The 18528-nt window shown below is 37.9% G+C and overlaps 1 protein-coding gene across 1 annotated transcript in view; it reads right to left on the bottom strand.

Annotated features, from left to right (window-relative positions):
* Positions 1-18528, bottom strand: part of LOC126470462 (microtubule-associated protein futsch-like) — a 525429-nt gene that overhangs the window by 332108 nt on the left and 174793 nt on the right. The window contains exons 9-10 of the mRNA XM_050098320.1: positions 13640-13735; positions 9126-9221 (exon numbers count right to left, since the gene is read on the bottom strand). Coding sequence (XP_049954277.1) covers positions 9126-9221; positions 13640-13735 — 192 coding nt within the window. The remainder of the gene's footprint in view (positions 1-9125; positions 9222-13639; positions 13736-18528) is intronic.

Here is an 18528-nt window from a genome sequence, read left to right on the forward strand (position 1 = left end):
TTTTCATAGATTCCAATCTCTTTTTCATCTACTCAATGTATTTTTGTTCTTATACATGATTCTTCTTATTGAGACAAAATAATGACAGTGGTGACGCTTCCTAAGTGAAGAAGCACTCTCTTCAACATGCAGCCGAGACAATTAGAAATGTTTTACAAGGTATCTTCAAATGTTTCATTTATACTGCCATGAACATGCAGTTCCTGCACACATTAACATATATAGCAAGCAACATCGTAGCCACGTAAATGAACAGTATACTACTGATTTTGTAGAAAATGCAATTGTCAGCCACTATTTCGGAACGACCGCAAACGGCAAGAAAACAGCCATGTACTGGAATTATTTTAACTGTGGGAGTGAAAATAGTGTGATCAAGTGAAAACAACAGCAATGAGAATGAATTTCAATAGCAGCTTGATGCTATATAAATTAAAAATTTTAGCAAAGTATACCTGGACCAGCCAAGACAGGCAGTCCTGTAACTACATATGTGGATGCAAGAAAAGCCCCATTGATCAGTGTGTAATAAGGCTAAAATATTGCTGAGTGAAAATATAAACAACGTACTGTGTGTTACTCAACAGTGACATAAATGTAGCACATTTTGAAATAATGCAAACTGTTGATCATAAACTTGTGATTTATATATTCAGGTCAACCTAATGAACTACTCATCTAACTAATCTTGTACTTTCACAGTTTGTCAAATCGTTTCAAGATAAAAAAAAAAAGAAGACTGATTTTTTTTTTGAAATGTCAGAAATTATTTTCAGGTACTTAGAATACCTACTAACAATCACTATTTCCCTCTACACAAATAAAATATAAAACTGCGTAATCATTGTTTCAAAGATGCATTCTCAGCTACTAATAACTAATAACAGAGATCCAACTGCCACACAGAAAAGGTGGTGATGAGTTAAGTACTTACCAACTACAAGCCAATTAATCAACATCACCTTCTTCGCAGTCAGACTGCGATGAATCTGACTCATGGAGGTTTATTATGAAAGGCTCAATAATGCAGTCCCCACTGATTTCTTGTTGATAGTCCTCAGCCTGTAATTTTTCTGCATGCTTTACACAGTCCAACCATGCAGAAATCATGATGTTCTCAATTATTGCATACATAGGACTCTCAATATCTGCAGTTTTAAAGGTACTGTTCCTTTCTGTGATGTAAGCTTTCAACTGCACCCACACCATCTCGATGGGATTGTAATGGTAGTGGTACAGTGGTACTCTAATTACTTGGTGCCCATATTGTTTAGCAATCTTGTCTATCTCATAGGTATGGTAAGCTTGCTTATTTGCATTGAAAAGCAGCATCAGTTCTGCTCTGGTTCGTGATATATCATGAGGGATGTTATTACCTGATAACCAAATGACAACATCTGACTTCATGGTATTGGTACTAGGGACTTTGTCGAGTTGTGTTGAGTGGACACTGGCATTGTCCGTCACAATAACTGAATTTGGACAGAGATATGGCCATAATTGTTTTGTAAACCATTGTCTGAATACACTGTACATCATATTGCTTACTTTCAGGAATAAATCATGTGTCCACTGACCCTGCATGTACACTAATAAGCTGACTACTCTTACCTATTTGAACTTTAAGACCACCAAACCCATTGCTCATTTTCCAGCACATTGATCTTGTGTGGTTTTGGTTCACATACATTTTGTCTATATAACAAATGCGAGATGTCCCACTGTCTCGAATCTCCTGCATTCTTCTTAAAAATACAGTCCTTGCAGCTACAATATCATTCTTCTCCATAGAGAATTTTCTCCCATTGTTCACCTTATGATATTCAAAGCCTATTTCCTTTAATATCCGTGGCATTGTCCATCAACTGTCATTAAAATCCAATTTGTCTTTCATTCAGGAAACTAAATTGTCTGCAGTCAGGTATTCGCCTTTTGAATACATATCAAATATTGTCCGAAGTAAAATATTACTAGAAGAACTGTCCACATCACCTACTTCCCTGGCGATTTAAAAGATGCTGACTCATTGGCTTTGATAGATGCATTCATTTCACTGGAGATACAATGCACAGTTCACAGTCCCACACAGCATGCCTCAGCTGTTTTCACCCGGCTGCCGGCAACACTAGAGTGACAACCCTGTGGTGATGAGTTGTCTGCTTTGGCTTCACTTTCGAAGAAGTTGTACAATCAGAATACTATAGCTCTTACTTGCTTGTGTAGTGCTTGCCTCTTTCCTGATCCATCAGCCATAATTAACACTTTGCAGACAATATAATCATCCACACATGTACACTGGAGAAGAAATCACCACTACACATTTAAAGCACACACAACAACGCATAAAACAGACTGAAGAGGGGGAATGACGCTACTGTTTGGGGTGTCACATAGTACACTGACCCTTGCTACTGCGCATCACACCATCACCTGCTGTCTTAGCTCCACACAGCTATAGTAGGTGGATTAAGGATGGAAAAGACCCACCATGGTTTAGTAACGAAATTCAGAAAATGCTGAGGAAGCAGAGGCTGTTGCACTCTCAGTTCAAAAGAGAATGCACAAATGCCAATGAGCAAAGGTTAGTAGAGATTTGTGTGTCTGTGAAAAGATCTATGCACAAAGTATACAACAACTACCACCATCACATCTTAGCAGAAGATCTGGCAGACAACTATTATGTAAAATCACTAAGCAGATCTAAGGCTTCCATCCAGTCCCTTGTTGGCTAGTCTGGTATGGCAGGTGAAGATAACAACATAAAAGCCGAAGTTTTAAATTTCACGTTCAAAAAATTGTTCACACAGGAGAATCACATGAACATACCATCATTTGACTATCGAACAGACTCCTATATGGACGACGTAGTACTAAGCATCCCTGGCATAGAGAAGCAACTGAAAGATTTGAATGCAAATAGTCACCACATCCAGATGGAACACCAATTCAGTTTTACAAAGAGTGCTCTACAGCACAGGCCCCTTACCTAGCTTGCATTTACGGTAAATCTTTCACCCGGTGCAAAGTCCCAAGCGACTGAAAAAGTGTAAGTAACACATGTATATAAGGAGGGTGAAAGAACAGACCCACAAAATTACAGACCAATACCACTAACATTGGGTAGCTGTAGAATCCTTGAACACATTCTCAGTTTGACTATAATAAATTTTCTTGAGACCAAGAATCTTACACACACGAATCAGCACGCTATTAGAAAGCATCATTCATGCAAAACTCAACTTCCCCTTTTCTCACATGATTCTACTGCAAACTATGGATGAAGAGCAACAGGCAGATTCCATATTTCTAGATTTCCGGCAATCATTTGACAAAGGTAATAGCATATGGAATAGCATTAGAGACAAGGATATCATCAGGAAAAAGGATATCATCAGGAAAACCACAGGAAAATGTGATAGGACTGCTGTAGTTCTCTATGTACATAAACAATTTCGTGGACAAGGTGGGGGGCATTCTGCATTTGTTTGTTGATGATGGTATGGTGTATGGTAACATGTTGAAGTTGAGTGACTGTAGGATGATACAGAGTGACTTAAGACAAAATTTCTAGTTGGTGTCATGAATGGTAACTAGCTCTAAATGTAGCATTAGCAGTGTCCTGCTTGACACAGTCACGTCATTTAAATATCTGGGCGTAACATTGCACAGTGATATGAAATGGAACAAGCACGTGAGGACAGCGCTAGGGAAGGCAAATGGTCAACTTCAGTTTACTGGAAGAATTTTAGGAAAGTGTGGTTCATCTGTAAAGAAGATCACATACAGGCTGCTGGTGCGACCTATTCTTGAGTACTGCTCAAGTGTTCAGGACCTGTACCAGGTTGGATTAGAGAAAAACATCAAAGCAACTCAGAGGCACACTGCTAGATTTGTTATCGGTAGGGAATTCCTGGAGGGAAGGAGATGTTCTTTTCAAGAAACACTACTGAGAAAATTTAGAGAACCAGCATTTGAATCTGACTGCTGAACAATCTTACTGGCACCAACATAAATTGCACATTAGAACCACGAAGATAAGATATGAGAAATCAGGTCTTATATGAAGGCATATAGGCAGTCGTTTCTCCCTTGCAGAACAGAAAAGGTAATGACTAGTAGCGGTACAGGGTACCCTCAGCCATGTGCTGTACGGTGGCTTGTGGAGTATCTATGTGCATGTAGATGTGGATGCCTGAACAACCACGAGTGAAGGCAAATGCAGTTGTAGTTGTTCCCTACACACAAAACGCCAGCTGCAGATCTCTAATGTATACACCACTTCTGTAAAGTGATAGAGAAATGAGTCTTACAGTTCTCATCTGTCTGACTTAGAAAGTTTACAGCAGTTCTCTAGTGTCACCAAAGTTTGTCAATGAAAAATCGAAATTTCGTTATCTAATACTAAAAAAGCTGTTAATACAAATAATACCCAAAACTGGTGTGGTTTCTCGATCTGATTATGTCTATTTTGTCATTGTATGCTAGATAAAACAAAATAGGCCTTCCTAATATTGCAGCAATTCTGTAACACACACCAAATAAGTGAGACTGTTTTGGCACAAATGATCATTTTTATAACACGACAGAATATAATTCACAAAGTACCAATATCAAATGCCTATTATGCATACTAGAAGCAAAAAGCTTTATGTTAGGAAACATTTTCACATTTCATTCATACACACCAGTTTCTCAAGCATGAGATCACAAAGTAGTATTACGTAATTTTTATATAAATTTGGAATCGTCTTATTCTTCCATAATTTGTGTGATGTCCCTGTTTCTTCTGCTTCCTCATTCTAACAATCTTGTCATCACCAATTCTGTAGCTATTCCTGCCATTGTCAAAATTTGTTCACCGATTAACTTCACTGACCCGGCCAGAATCACAGGTTTAGTTACCCCGCGATTAATATGCAGTTAGGCTTTGTTACATATTCGTACAAAACTTTTCTGCGTTACTTCCAAAATAGAACTTAAGTGGCTGCTAACCGGGGACTGTACAACTAGTCCTTAGTAGTGTCGCGATCTGGCCAAAAATTTTCTGTCCAAATTTAATTTTCTTGGATACGACAAGAAGATAATACGTAATATTTCTCACTTGTTATTCCTATAGTCGTTTATTTCCATTCTGGTAGACTCAATCTATGGATTTCGCTAGTAATTATAACAATGCTGATCATTTGGAAACCCAATCAACCACATAATACAACAGCGATTGGCATTCATCCGTTCAGCTTTACTCCGCTCAGCTCGAATAGCCCCATCCCCTTTTATCTGTGGAAAGTTTATTTCTAGATGTGACGAGGATTCTCCTGACAGAGACAACACGTACGCTATGCACGCATTCAAAAATCAACTTATGATTCATTCAGAAACGAACTTAAAACGAGTTCAAAAATGTTCAAAAACCAACAAGGATGCATTTCAAGATCATATAAATGATCGATAGATCAATATGCGCTGGATGCTAGGCACTTTGAGAAACAAGTTTTTTTTCCTCGAGAATTTGAATTTGGTGCCCCCCTTTTCCCGGTAGCATCTAGCTGCTTGCTGCAACTGCTTGCATAGCCAACAGCCACATTCCTGTAGCCAGAAGGGGGAGAATCTACTACTCAAATGCAACTCAACAGCGCATGTGCATGAACCCGCTCGTAACTGCTAACACAAATCAAATGTAAACAGTCGTGACTTCGTGCTCATCGGAGGGAATTTGTTGTTATGAAGTATTGCATAGTCTTCCTAAAGCCTTTGAAACATTTGCTGTTGGCAGACGCTTGCATGAGGACTACGTGTCGTCGTCGTATATAGCGCACTTCCTTTACAATTTAAGTTATTTTCCTTTTTTTCCTCTCATTTATGTTTTACTGTTGAAGTATTATTCTGCAGTAGCAGGATACAGTAATATCCTTTGTTAGAGTAATGGTTCTTACCAGGCAAAATTACAAAAATTTAACTGAAAACTAAAACAATGAAAAATTCCCGGAATTCTAAAAAATTCCCGGGTTTTTCCCGGTTTTTACCCAGATGAAAAAATTCCCAGGTTTTTCCCGGATCTCCCGGTTGTCCCGGGTCATATACACCCTGTATGTGGCAACATAAATACTTCCATAACAAGACTGTGGCAACATAGTGTACATTTACAGTTAAATGCAAGGGCTTTCATTTGAGAATACCACTGATGGCTTCCTGAATGAGAATGCATGAAAAGTGTCTAGTTGAAGGTCTACAAAATGTCTATCTCATCTCAGAATTAGAGAGGTGTCAACATTGTGAATTATTCCACACATTCTGTTTACTGACAAATCAATATTTATTCACAACGAAACCAACACGTCACATCCCTCAAACACGACAAGTGACTGTAAGACTAGTTGTTTCATTTTTAATGTATGGTGAAATATTACTGACAATCAGTTCACAAGTCCAGTGGTTGTCAACAATCATCATAAGGGAGTGAGATCTCAGCAATTCCTTCAGAAATTAAACTTTGGGACATTCCAATGGAATTTGCTATCTCAGTCTGTGAATTGTTAGCTCATTTCCCGTGAATGATTTAACTAGTCACAGATGCATCATACTGTTGAGACAACAACTTTAATCATTGAAATTACCACAAGTACTACATAATTGATGCTCCTGTGATTAGAAATATAATCATGATTCTAATCAATAGCTATACAGCAAACCCACACTAGGAAGCAGCTAAACTGGCAGCCGGGAGGGGAATATCAGTTCTCCCACCTTTAGTCCAACTTGGTCAGTTGCACTCAAGTGCACACTGTCGCCAAAATGTCACTTCTGCCATAGCTGTGACCCAGGTAATACATAAGAAGCAACAGTTATCAGAGAGACACCTATTGTTGACAGGGTTTATGTGGCAACACACAACTTCATTCACATTGCAGCAGGCACAGCTTTACAACTTTGTTGCTAACCACAATCTGCTTGTGTGTTCACTGTGTAAACATGATGTACATCTGCAAAGAGAGCTGTGACTTTCATCACGTGCTGCTGCTGTTCTTCTTTGCAAATTAAGATAACTCAATTACAAGACATATTGGGTCAAACAGAAGTAAGCATATAAAATGTATAAAAATTTATTTGCAACCTTAAAGATAATCCTAGAGGAAATGAAGTCTTACTGGACTACAGACTGCAACTGCCATGTTGTTATTTCTCTTCCCTGAAGTTATACACTGTTTCCTCTCTGCTCCCTTTCCCATCATCTCCCACTTTTGTTGTCCCTCCTTAAACTTTATCAATATGAGGCAGAACACTTGCCGGACAAACAGTATTCTACTTGTCCTGTCTCATATGCCAATGTTACTTGTAAGAAGCAAGACTCCAATTTTTTTTCCCACAAAGATTAAAACCAACATACAGAGATAATGAATGCTTAAATGGTCATGTAGTTAAAACAGAAATAGTTACATAATTTAGATGAGTAGTTACAGTTCATTCTGCTACAATATACCTTATTACCCGTACAAGAATATATTACTAAACAGGAATATAGCTGTAGTTGCTATTTCAATATAGTACTTCAAACATTTGCTTGGTGCATAGTTTCACTGCCATTATACAATGTTTAAAAGAAGTCACTGTCTATTTCTGGCCACATACAGGGTGACAATTATTGAACTATATGACAAAAAGCTAAGTTACTTGCAAACTATGGCATGCACACACTTTTTTCAACATGTAAATATCATTACAGATACTTGGATTTAGATTATGACATGTTCAACGTGCCTGCCATCATTGGCAATGATGTGGTGCTGACGAATAGCGAAACTCTGCATGATCCACTGTAGTGCCGGAACATCGATGCTGTCGATGACTTCCTGAATTGTTATTTTCAGCTGCAATGGTTTTGGAATTATTGCTGTGCACCTTGTCCTCAATATAGCCACACAAAAAGGAGTCACATGTGTTCAGATCCAGAGAATATGGCGTCCAATCGAGGCCTATGCCAGTGGCCTCTGGTACCCCAGAGCCAGAATGCAGTTCCCAAAGTGATCCTCCAGGACATCAAAAACTCTCCTGCTTCGATGGGGTTGAGCTCTGTGTTACATGAACCACAACTTGTTGAAATCAGGGTCACTTTGGATAATGGGGAATAAATCATCTTCCAAAACCTTCACAAACCGTTCAGCAGTCACCGTGCCATCAAGGACTATCGCACACTGCTAACTACACAGTCACCCGTTGAAGGGGATTCTCAGTCCCCCAAATGTGCCAATTTTGCTTATTGATGAATCCATTCAAATGCAAATGGAAATGGCTGACTCCAAGAAGGCGCAAGCGCATGTGCCCCATGCCCAACAAAGCAGTTGGGACATCCTAACACAAACTGTTCAGAAGTTATGATCATTTTATTTCATATAGCTCAATAATTGTCACCCTGTAAGTCTTTATTGCAATATGCTTTATGCTATCCATTGATTTCTGTAATTGTGTCATTTTCAAATGAGTGCCTTGTAATTCGTTGTGGTTACATGTCAGACAGCATTGTTCAGCAGATAGTTTTCTGGTTTGGCTAGACAAGCATGGGCATTTGGGACAAAGGCTTCTGACATCTAATGACTGTGGTGTATGGTGAGAACACAAGAGGGAGAATCATATGGAAAATGTGGAAAGGGTACGGTCTATACTCACATGTCCCTGCATTAGTTTCAGGTTTCTATAGCATAATTTGTATGTACAATTGAGCCGAACTGCCTTTTCCTCTTTCTGTGTGTGTAAATGCCAGTATCTTTTGCCCAGAGCCTCAATTATTTTAAACAGTATATAATTATCTAGAAAGCAATGTATGATACTTGTCTGACAAATTTAATAAAATACTTCCTAGTACACACACACACACACACACACACACACACACACACACACACACACACACACAAATTCCTACACAGATGCAATACAAAAACTATAATGATTTAGGTACAGAAATTAGGACATATATACATCAGTAATTTGCTTTTTTTGTGCAGAATTACTGAATGGAACAAGACAGGGAACAAGTATTCTTATCAAGTTCCCTCCACCACACACTCCATGGCAGCTTTCTTAGTACATAAGGAATCAGCCAAGTATACATAAACAATTAGAGTACTCACCTCAACATTAACTTTATCAGTGGCCATAACTGCTTTAATATTTCCTTTTGTATCAATGTCAGCAGCAGCATCAATGTTTACTGGGCAATCAGAGTCCTAAAATAATACAGAGTGTCTTATAAACAACATACCAAAATGTAAATACTGCAATGGAAAGTCCTTAATGGAATATAAATATGAAAGGAATCAAGGTAACAGCTCACCATATAGTTGAGGCACTGAGTGGTCAATGGAGGCATAAACACAATTGAGACATCTTTCCCAGTCTCCCTCTTCCTCCATTCCATCTCCTCCCCTCAATCTAATCGTACACATCAATGCACACTGAGCCCAATTCCCTCTGCCTGTGGCCAGAAGGAGCTCATTGGTACTATATTCTAATCACTTGTGCCTGCTACCTCTGCTTCCCAGCCAGCATAAACCCTTCCCCCAACCCTCCCTCTCATCTCCTCCATCTCCTCATTGCCCATACTATCCAACACAACCCCACATCTCAGTCGAGATATAGACCAGTCACAATGTAGTCAGTCAAGTCAATGTAGCCATGCAGAGGTGTATGAATAGGACGACAACTCATTCAAAAGCTAGAAATATTCCCAGTCTCGCTTAAGTGCCTATCAATGATTCAATGCCTCAATTATATGGTGAGTTGTTTTACGTATAGCTTACATGATTTATATCAAAATGGAAAACGTACTATTACAATAAATGTAGCCATCTTAAATCATCTTCACATGGACAACTGAAAGCAATTAAGGAAAAAGAAACAACCAAATGTACAAATCAGGTACATCAACAAAACAGAATAGATTTACATTACAATTATTAAAAGTTTTCTTCACATTCACATACAAATTGCAACAAAAATTTGGGGCCACATTTACTGAAAAGCTTGAAGCATGTTGTCATATTCTGAGGGGGCAACACAGTAAAAGTGTAATTACTGCTGATGTCCCTGTAGGCTGGAAACTTGTGTACTCACAAGTGCTAACAGTATGATTTTCATATGAAGCCACTGTGGGCTATAACTACTATCTGCTTCTGTTGTTCGTTTCTATAATCTCATCTGTGTCCTTTCATCTCTATATGATAATGTTGTCAAAGAAAATAGATACACCAAACATAAAATTAAAAGCAAACAGGTAACTGATTTTAATTATAAATAGGTGGAATTTCTCAAGGTGAGCTGTACTTGTAACTTCATTAGTACTGGCACTGTAGTTCTGAGAATAAAAGTATTAAACTGCAGCATTAAACAGGTAAGCAGAGGCAACTGAGCAGATGGATTGCAAGAATGGCTGGGGATGGGGAATGGAGGTTTGGACAGCACAGAACACATATTCAAAACAGGACCCAAAGAAAAATGCCAATATGTTCTTAACTATAATGCCCTGCATCTTTTAAAATATGCAGCAGTAAGAACATATACCAATTTATCATGATTATTTATCCATTCAACAAGCACAAGCAGAGTGGAATCAGAAGCTGAGAATGAAGTACTAAGTTAGTTCATTGCCTCACTACTTAGTGAAGCAATTTGCATGTGATAAATCTAAATTTATCTCGCTCACCACTTCTAAAAAAAAAATCATGATATACAGGCCTATGTAAGATGAACAAGTGGTACAAAACATGCAAACCACCTGTACATTGGAAAGCTGTGTAGGACTAGTTAGAAAACAGTTTTTCCATTTTCTCTGTCACTGAAATGAACCTACTTGTCTCGTAAACAGCTGATGAGATTTGTCTGACATTTTCTTTCCTGCCAATAATAAGAAAAGTTTTTCAATGAAGTCAATGTCCACAAGAGCCAAACAGCATTCTCCTAGGCTCTGTAACTTTACACACAAAATATAGATGTAACTCACATCTATTTATGTTTTATTTATCAGACAGATATTTAACTAATATGCAGCAGAAATTACCAATAAAACTGTGGACAATTTGCAACTAACAGTAATTGAATGAACCATATAATAATGACTCAAAAATAACCAGATGAGGAAACCGTGTTTATGAATACAATACTTCAAAATTACCTTCAGGGAAACACAAATTATGAACTGCATACACTAGGGGTGTCTGTCCCTCACCAACTATTTTACACACAGCAAAGACACTAGGTGTATATGAGCTCAATGAATGTTCATGATATCAGTTACTTTGGTAGCACATTTCTTTGTTCACTGAAAAACAGAAGTTCTCCTCTTTTGCAAATGGTATTGCTTTGTGTTGATGATTTGTAAATATTCACTCAAAATAGGTTTCAGTGACACACTGCAATAAAATGCCACTGGAATGCAAAACATAACTCTACAAACAGAATAGGAGCAGGACTGAACCAATGGCCACCCACTACCAGCAGTATGCCATCATTTGGAACTTATGGAGTCTTTTGACAGAATACTCTCTTCAATTCTTCCTTAATAAAGAGTGTTCTCAAATTGAGATCTAAAATATCCATTAGAAAACTGGAGCAATGATCTATCAGCTCTTCAAGCACATCTGCTGGGGCACTTCACTATTTTCAGTGATTTATTACCCTTAGTTTTATTTTACTCAAGTGCAAGAAGCACAATATCTTACTTTCAAAACCAATAGTAACTGTGGAAATAATAATTTGATAAAATTTAGAATAGCATCCCCCATACACAGTTTCAATAGGTAAAAAATGAGGAACTGTTTATAAAAATGATTAAAAATAATTTTCTTTGTAGATAACTTACTGCCATTTTTTCTACCCTTTCTTTAGGGCTTTGCACAGCCATGAAGATGACTACACACCATGACCACACTATTAGACAGCAAAGCACTGTCATTTACATTGTGAGATATTATGAAATAAATTGGAATCAGGACATTGCCAGCAATTCTGTTAACAATAAACAGGAACACACCACTTATGTGTACACACTAGCAGTTTCACCACCAATATTACTTTCACATTTAATATGTGACATTCTGCTGGAGATACATGAAAAGTCATTATACAAAGGAACAACTTTGTGCTGTAACAACTTATCAAATTAGTCTTCACTAAATTCATAAACAAGCTGCTCAGATGTAGGAAAGAAAATAGTGAGACAGACTGACTTGTGTATTATAGTTGTGTTCTCAGAGGGGCAGCATTTTCATTCAGGTCTCAGTAATAAAATGAAAATGTCAGTATTACAAAAGGTACAAAAGAAAAAAATCTATCAGTGAGTTATTAACCCCAGGAATACCAACGAATTTCTCGTAATGCGCATTACCAAGTGCGGGTACTTCATGCCCATCCTTAAAATAAAAACAAAAATAAACGTTATTTGTTCCTGACTTGCATCAACATCATACTTTTTAACACACAATGATATGTAAGTGAGAGTAAAGCAGCTGGATATATCTTTTAGCCCACTCTTAGAAATAACAACATGCTTTCACTAATGTGTACTACCAACGGGAGGGTACTTTTTCATTCCCATTTGTGAAAAAAATTTCTGAAATGCAAATTTTGTTAACTGTTGTTGACTTTTACTCTCAACATACTATTTAAATAGATACTGATGTGTCAGTAAGGCCCAGAGCCTGAAAGTACTGAATGTGACATTCATTGGGTAAGTGACATCTGCTCCTGCAACTTAAATTTTCGGGTTCAGTTTAACAGAAAAATTTGAAACATTTGTGGAATCTAGAAGAACAAATCATTAAAAACAATAATATTTTTTTAAAAATTTTAAAATATGAAGTAACTGACTAGACTGCAATGTTTTCAAAAGCTGAGCACCAATTGACTAGCAAGTCGCAATGTACTCAAAGAACACACAAGCACACACTGTAAGCAAACATAACAACATCGTACCTAGCCTCTAAGTAGGCTGAATGGCACGAATAAGTGTCAGTGTCAAAACTTTTCAACATACAGTATCTTGTTAATGATGCACGCTAGAATACTGCAACAAACACCACTGACATTTTAATTTACCCTATTTTTGATCTGTTACTGTTAATAGGCATTTTTACATTTAAAAAACTGTATGTATGCAAAAGAAATACACTTTCTAAACATTATCTGTTTATTGGCTAACAAAGAAGTAACTGACTACCAATCCAGTATGTGAAAACCACACATCAATGGCATTTTCCATTTCCACAACGTTTACAGTGCAAGTTTTAGGTGACTCACCATGTATAATTATCTAGTAGGCAATGTATAATACAGAGAGACAGACAGACAGACAGACAGGTACGACTGCATGTGAAGTGAACAGAGATCTTTACTGGGGTGATGTGCACAAGTGAGTGCGCTCTTGCTCTGCTTCCCCCCCCCCCCCCCCTCCCCTCCACACACACACACACACACACACACACACACACCAGTAACTAACTTTCTTTTTTGTCTTGTGCAGAATTGCTAAATGGAACAACATGGGGAACACGTTTTCTTCGTCTCAAGTTACCTCCTGAACACATTCCATGTCAGCTTTATTAGTACATAGAAAATCTGCAGAGGATACATCAACAATTAGAACACTTACCCCATCATTAACTTGATCAGTGGCCACAACTGCATCAATATTTTCTTTTATATCAATGTCAGCAGCAGGATCAGTGTTTTCTGGGCAACCAGCATCCTAAAAGGACACACGGTATTTTACAAACAACACATGAAAAGACAAATATAGTAATGGAAAGTCCTTGGTGGAACATAGATAATGAAAGAAATGAATGTAACAGCTCACCATGTAGCTGAAACACTGAGTAGTCAATGAGGGTACAAACAAGATTGAGACCTTCTCCCCAAAGTCTTCCTCCCGACTCACACTTGCACATTAATGTACACTGAAGTACAATTCAACCCTGCCTGTGGTGAGAAGAAGGTCACTGGTGCTATGTTCCAATTCCCTGTGCCTGCCACGTCTGCCGTCCAGCTGTCTGCAACCCTTCCTCCAGCCCTCCCTCCCATTCATCACCTCCTTTACCCACTCACCCATTCTATCAAACACAAGCCATTGTCTTAGTCGAGCTACAGTGTAGTCACAATGTAGTTAGGTATACCATTGTAGTCGTGCAGGTGTATGTGCATAAGTAAATGTGTATGTGTATGTGTGTGTGTGTGTGTGTGTGTGTGTGTGTGTGTGTGTGTGTGTGTGTGTGTGTGTGTGTGTAGCTTGGAAAAATGACTACTCCCAATATGCTCAGTCTCATTTATGTGCTTATCAAGGTGAACTGTTATATTTATTCCTTACATAATTTATAGCAAAATAGAAAATGTACTAATACAATAACTGCAGCCATTTTAAATCATCCTCGCATTGACAACTGTACAAATTAGATTCGTCGCCAAAAGACAATTCAACATTTACATTACAAACAATTATTAAAAAAATTTCTTCACATTTATTGATCTCATTCATTAAGCCTAAAAAAATCATAAGAACAAGTTGATACAAAACATGTGAACCACATTGTACACTGGAAAGCTATACAGAATTAGTTAGAAAACAGTTTTTCCATATTCTCTGTCCCTGAAATGAACATACATGTCTTGTGAACAGTATTTCAGTCCTGATGCATTCAATACACTTTAATATGGTAATTTTTTGCATAAAGCAGAATGTGCCTAACACAGAAATGGAATAAAGTTTAAAGATTTAATTAATAATTCATTGTATAATGTGCAAAAGAGCTTACACATTAATACTGCATTACAGTATACATTAGTTATTCATGACTCTTCAAATACACTACTTTTAACACAGAGACTATACAGCCCTAAAATGTTTTTAAGTGGCACAAAAACAAGAAAAGAGGTTTGGCATAGAGTGGCACTAAAGGTGTGGACATCAAACTGCCCCACTCCGTGTAACAACGAACAACTTATGCATGGTGTCGGTACATCAAATGAAGTGGTTTGTTTGTGAGCATTCTGTTTGTGGGCATTTCTCATTTTCCATTATTACTGATGTGCAACAATGGACACTAGAGCGTTGTTCTGCACCTACAAACAACCTGTCGCAATCTGCACGGTGAATAGTTTTTTTCCTTTTTTTCCGTTAAACAATAGTTTTACCCTGCAAGGTCAAGCATTCCAAAGAAATACACTAACTTCATTATTTTCTGCCAGTTTCAGTTGACTAATAGCACTTCAAGTGATAAAATGTTGTCGAGCAAAAAGTATGTGTTGCTAACACACATCACGAAAAGGTTCAGGTAATCGAGGTGAGTGAAAATGACAAACTCCCTGCATGTGAAATAATGTTGTGTTTCAAATGAGGTAAAACACAAATTTATGATGCTTTAAGAAACAAGGATAAGATACAGGATGAATGGATGAAAGGGAATGGACAAATGAAAAAAGGTGAAGAAGACAGGAAATGAAGAAAATTCATAAGTGCTCAAGCAAAAAACTTACCTCTGTGTGGACCCATGTTGCAGACTGAGGCTCTGAAAGTCACTAGATGACTGGACAGATTCAAAGCTAGGCATAACATACGGAATGAAGTGTGTGATGAAGCTAAGAATCTGTAGGAAAGTGTAGCAACAGAATGGAAAACAATAATGTACAACCTAATGGCAAATTATGACCCAAAAGACCTTTTCAATGCCAATGAAACGGTACTGTTATTGTGTACTGCCTTCAAAATCTCTAGCAATTCAAGGTGAGAAGTGCACCAGTGGAAAAATTTCTAAGGAAAGACTCACTGTACTGCTGTGTGGAACATGTTAGGTAATATGGACAAGCCACTGCTGACTGGAAAAGTAGCAAAACCACATTGTTTCAAAAAATAGACATCAGTAAGTTTCCAGTCACATGGTGAAGCAATAAAAAGGTGTGGATGGTGAGTGGTTATGGAAGAATTGCTGGGCTCTCAAAATGCCAAAACAAAAAAAGGAAATTGCGAAGTTCTCCTATTCCTAGACAATGCAACTTGCCACCTAAAAGTCAAATTATCAAACATGAAAGTGGCTTGGTTCCCACAAGTTGCAACCAGCCTCATGCAATCCATCGACCAGGGAGTTATTTAGACATTCAAGTCGCATGATAGGCAATTACTGAAGCAGTCTCTTATTCTTGGTGTCGAAGAAGCAGAAAGTGCATTTTCTCTTGCCTCGTCAGTTTTTGTCCTGGATTGGCTTGGCAGTAAGGGAAATAAAGCCTGAAACTGTTACCAAGTGAGTCAACAAAGCGGGTTTTGGAGGTCAAGAACAAGACACTTCTGTGGCCATTCAAGCTCAAGAAAATGCAACACAGCAACTGCTGAATTAAAATACAAAACATTTCATATAGTGCAGATGACTACATTCAAAGTTACTACTTTTTGTGAACTCATTCCATTTTTACTTCAGCAACAAATTTAACAGAAATCCACAATACAGAAGATGACCAGAAAGGAACAAAGGAGGAAGAGGAGAAGAAAAATGATGGCCCTAGAAAAATTAATAAGTATGAAGGAGCATAGACAATGTTCTGCCATTAGCAGCACACACAAATTCTCCCAAGTTGTTAGAACTATCGTATAGTGCAAAATATTGCATAGAAAAAAAAAAAAGTTTTTTTCAGGAAATTCAAGCAGGTTTCCCACCTTGATATGTGATGAAAAAAGTGGAATGAAAAGCAAATAAACACAGGAATAATACGTGAACACATACAACAATAAATGAAATTAAAGTTAGAGTAAAAACACAAATATACTGTGTTATTTACCAATTAGTGTAATCGTGTAGTATTCTATTGTACAATATACAGTAAATAAACACCTACTATGCAGTAGTGAAGGTACATAAATTTGTGCACAATTATAAATTTGTATTTTTATGTATGATATCTGATAAATTTTATGTAACCTAGTGAGTTCTGTGTAATTTGGAAACTTTTCCAACTTGGAAAATTATTTTAGTCCCATGTGATTTCATTTTGATCAAGTTTTACTGTACAGTGGTAATTCACCACCTTATCTGCTCAATAGCTGATGACAGCAACATAAAAAACATCTTATATTCTTCCTTGTTTCCAGGAGGGAATGACTACTGCCTTTTTCCTAAAATAAAAATACTGTTCATCAGAATAATATTCATTAAAAAATAAGGCTTAAAAACTGAGGTGGCATACCATTGTGTACTCTATCTGACCAATGACCATACTATCTTCCATATGATATACTTTATGTAATCAAGCTCCTAACATGTAAAAGGGGAGATACTTCTTGGTCGAGTCAATGTTTAGACTTTATGAAAGATGTGAATGCTAGACTCTAGATGAGGTACTGTTCTCAAAACAGTGTTCCATTCCATCCTTTGCCCTGTTCCACAGCGCCAATTCTCAATAAGATAGTTCAATCCTTTTGATTCATCCACACACTTATGTAGCTGGTACGGAATTGTTTAATGAAATAAGGAAGTCTCTCCAAGCCATCACTCACCTTTCGTGTCGATAGAAGAGGAACGTACATAATTAAATACAGATCTGAGATGTAAGTACATACAACTTTTCTACCGCAATGAGTTCTGTCAAATTTGACAGATAACAGATAAAACCGCTATCAGTCATATGGGTGCTTAGTGGTGTTATATGGGAAGTACTGGTTCACAGATAATATTGTCCTGAATTAAATCTCAAATTCAAGCAATGGAAAAACCTGGAATGAAATAAAAACAATATAAAACGGATGGATTGCTATTTACCACATACAGCAGGCACTGAGTCGCAAACATGCACAACAAAAAAGACTGCTAGTTGTTATTCGCCTACCGAACTGAGAATCCTTCACCAAACTAACTAAAGCATAACTCACACAGACACAGACACTCCAGGTGCTAATGCCCAACTGCACCTGAGATGAACAGGCACTGGGGTGCCTAGTGGGGATACAGAGGAATTGTGGGGTAGGTTGCTAGGTAATGGGAAAAGGGAGAGTGGGCACAGGGGAGAGAAGTAGAGAAGGGGAAGGGGGACTCTGCAAGCACACTGGGAATATATAGAATGAAGAAAAATTCATGCATTCTGACTTCACAGTGCGAGTCTTCACATACTAGCCATACAAAAGTGCTGGTCTCAAAATTTCATAGTGTGCATATTTCCGGCAGAAAATGAACATTAAAGACTAGCAGTTTGGCAACACAGTGATCACACATATGGTAACTACTTCTGTCCGCATGCAGGAGCAGCGATGTGCAGTTGGTATAGTGGATAGTGTTTATGGCTAGCATGCAGAAGGTCGAGGGTTCAATTCTTGGTCAAAGCTTATTTGTTTTTATTTGATAAATGTAGTGGTGGTGGTGGTGGTGGTGGTGGTTAGTGTTTAACGTCCCGTCGACAACGAGGTCATTAGAGACGGAGCGCAAGCTCGGGGTAGGGAAGGATTGGGAAGGAAATCGGCCGTGCCCTTTCAAAGGAACCATCCCAGCATTTGCCTGAAACGATTTA

Source organism: Schistocerca serialis, chromosome 3 (assembly GCF_023864345.2).
Source record: "Schistocerca serialis cubense isolate TAMUIC-IGC-003099 chromosome 3, iqSchSeri2.2, whole genome shotgun sequence".
Lineage (NCBI taxonomy): Eukaryota > Metazoa > Arthropoda > Insecta > Orthoptera > Acrididae > Schistocerca > Schistocerca serialis.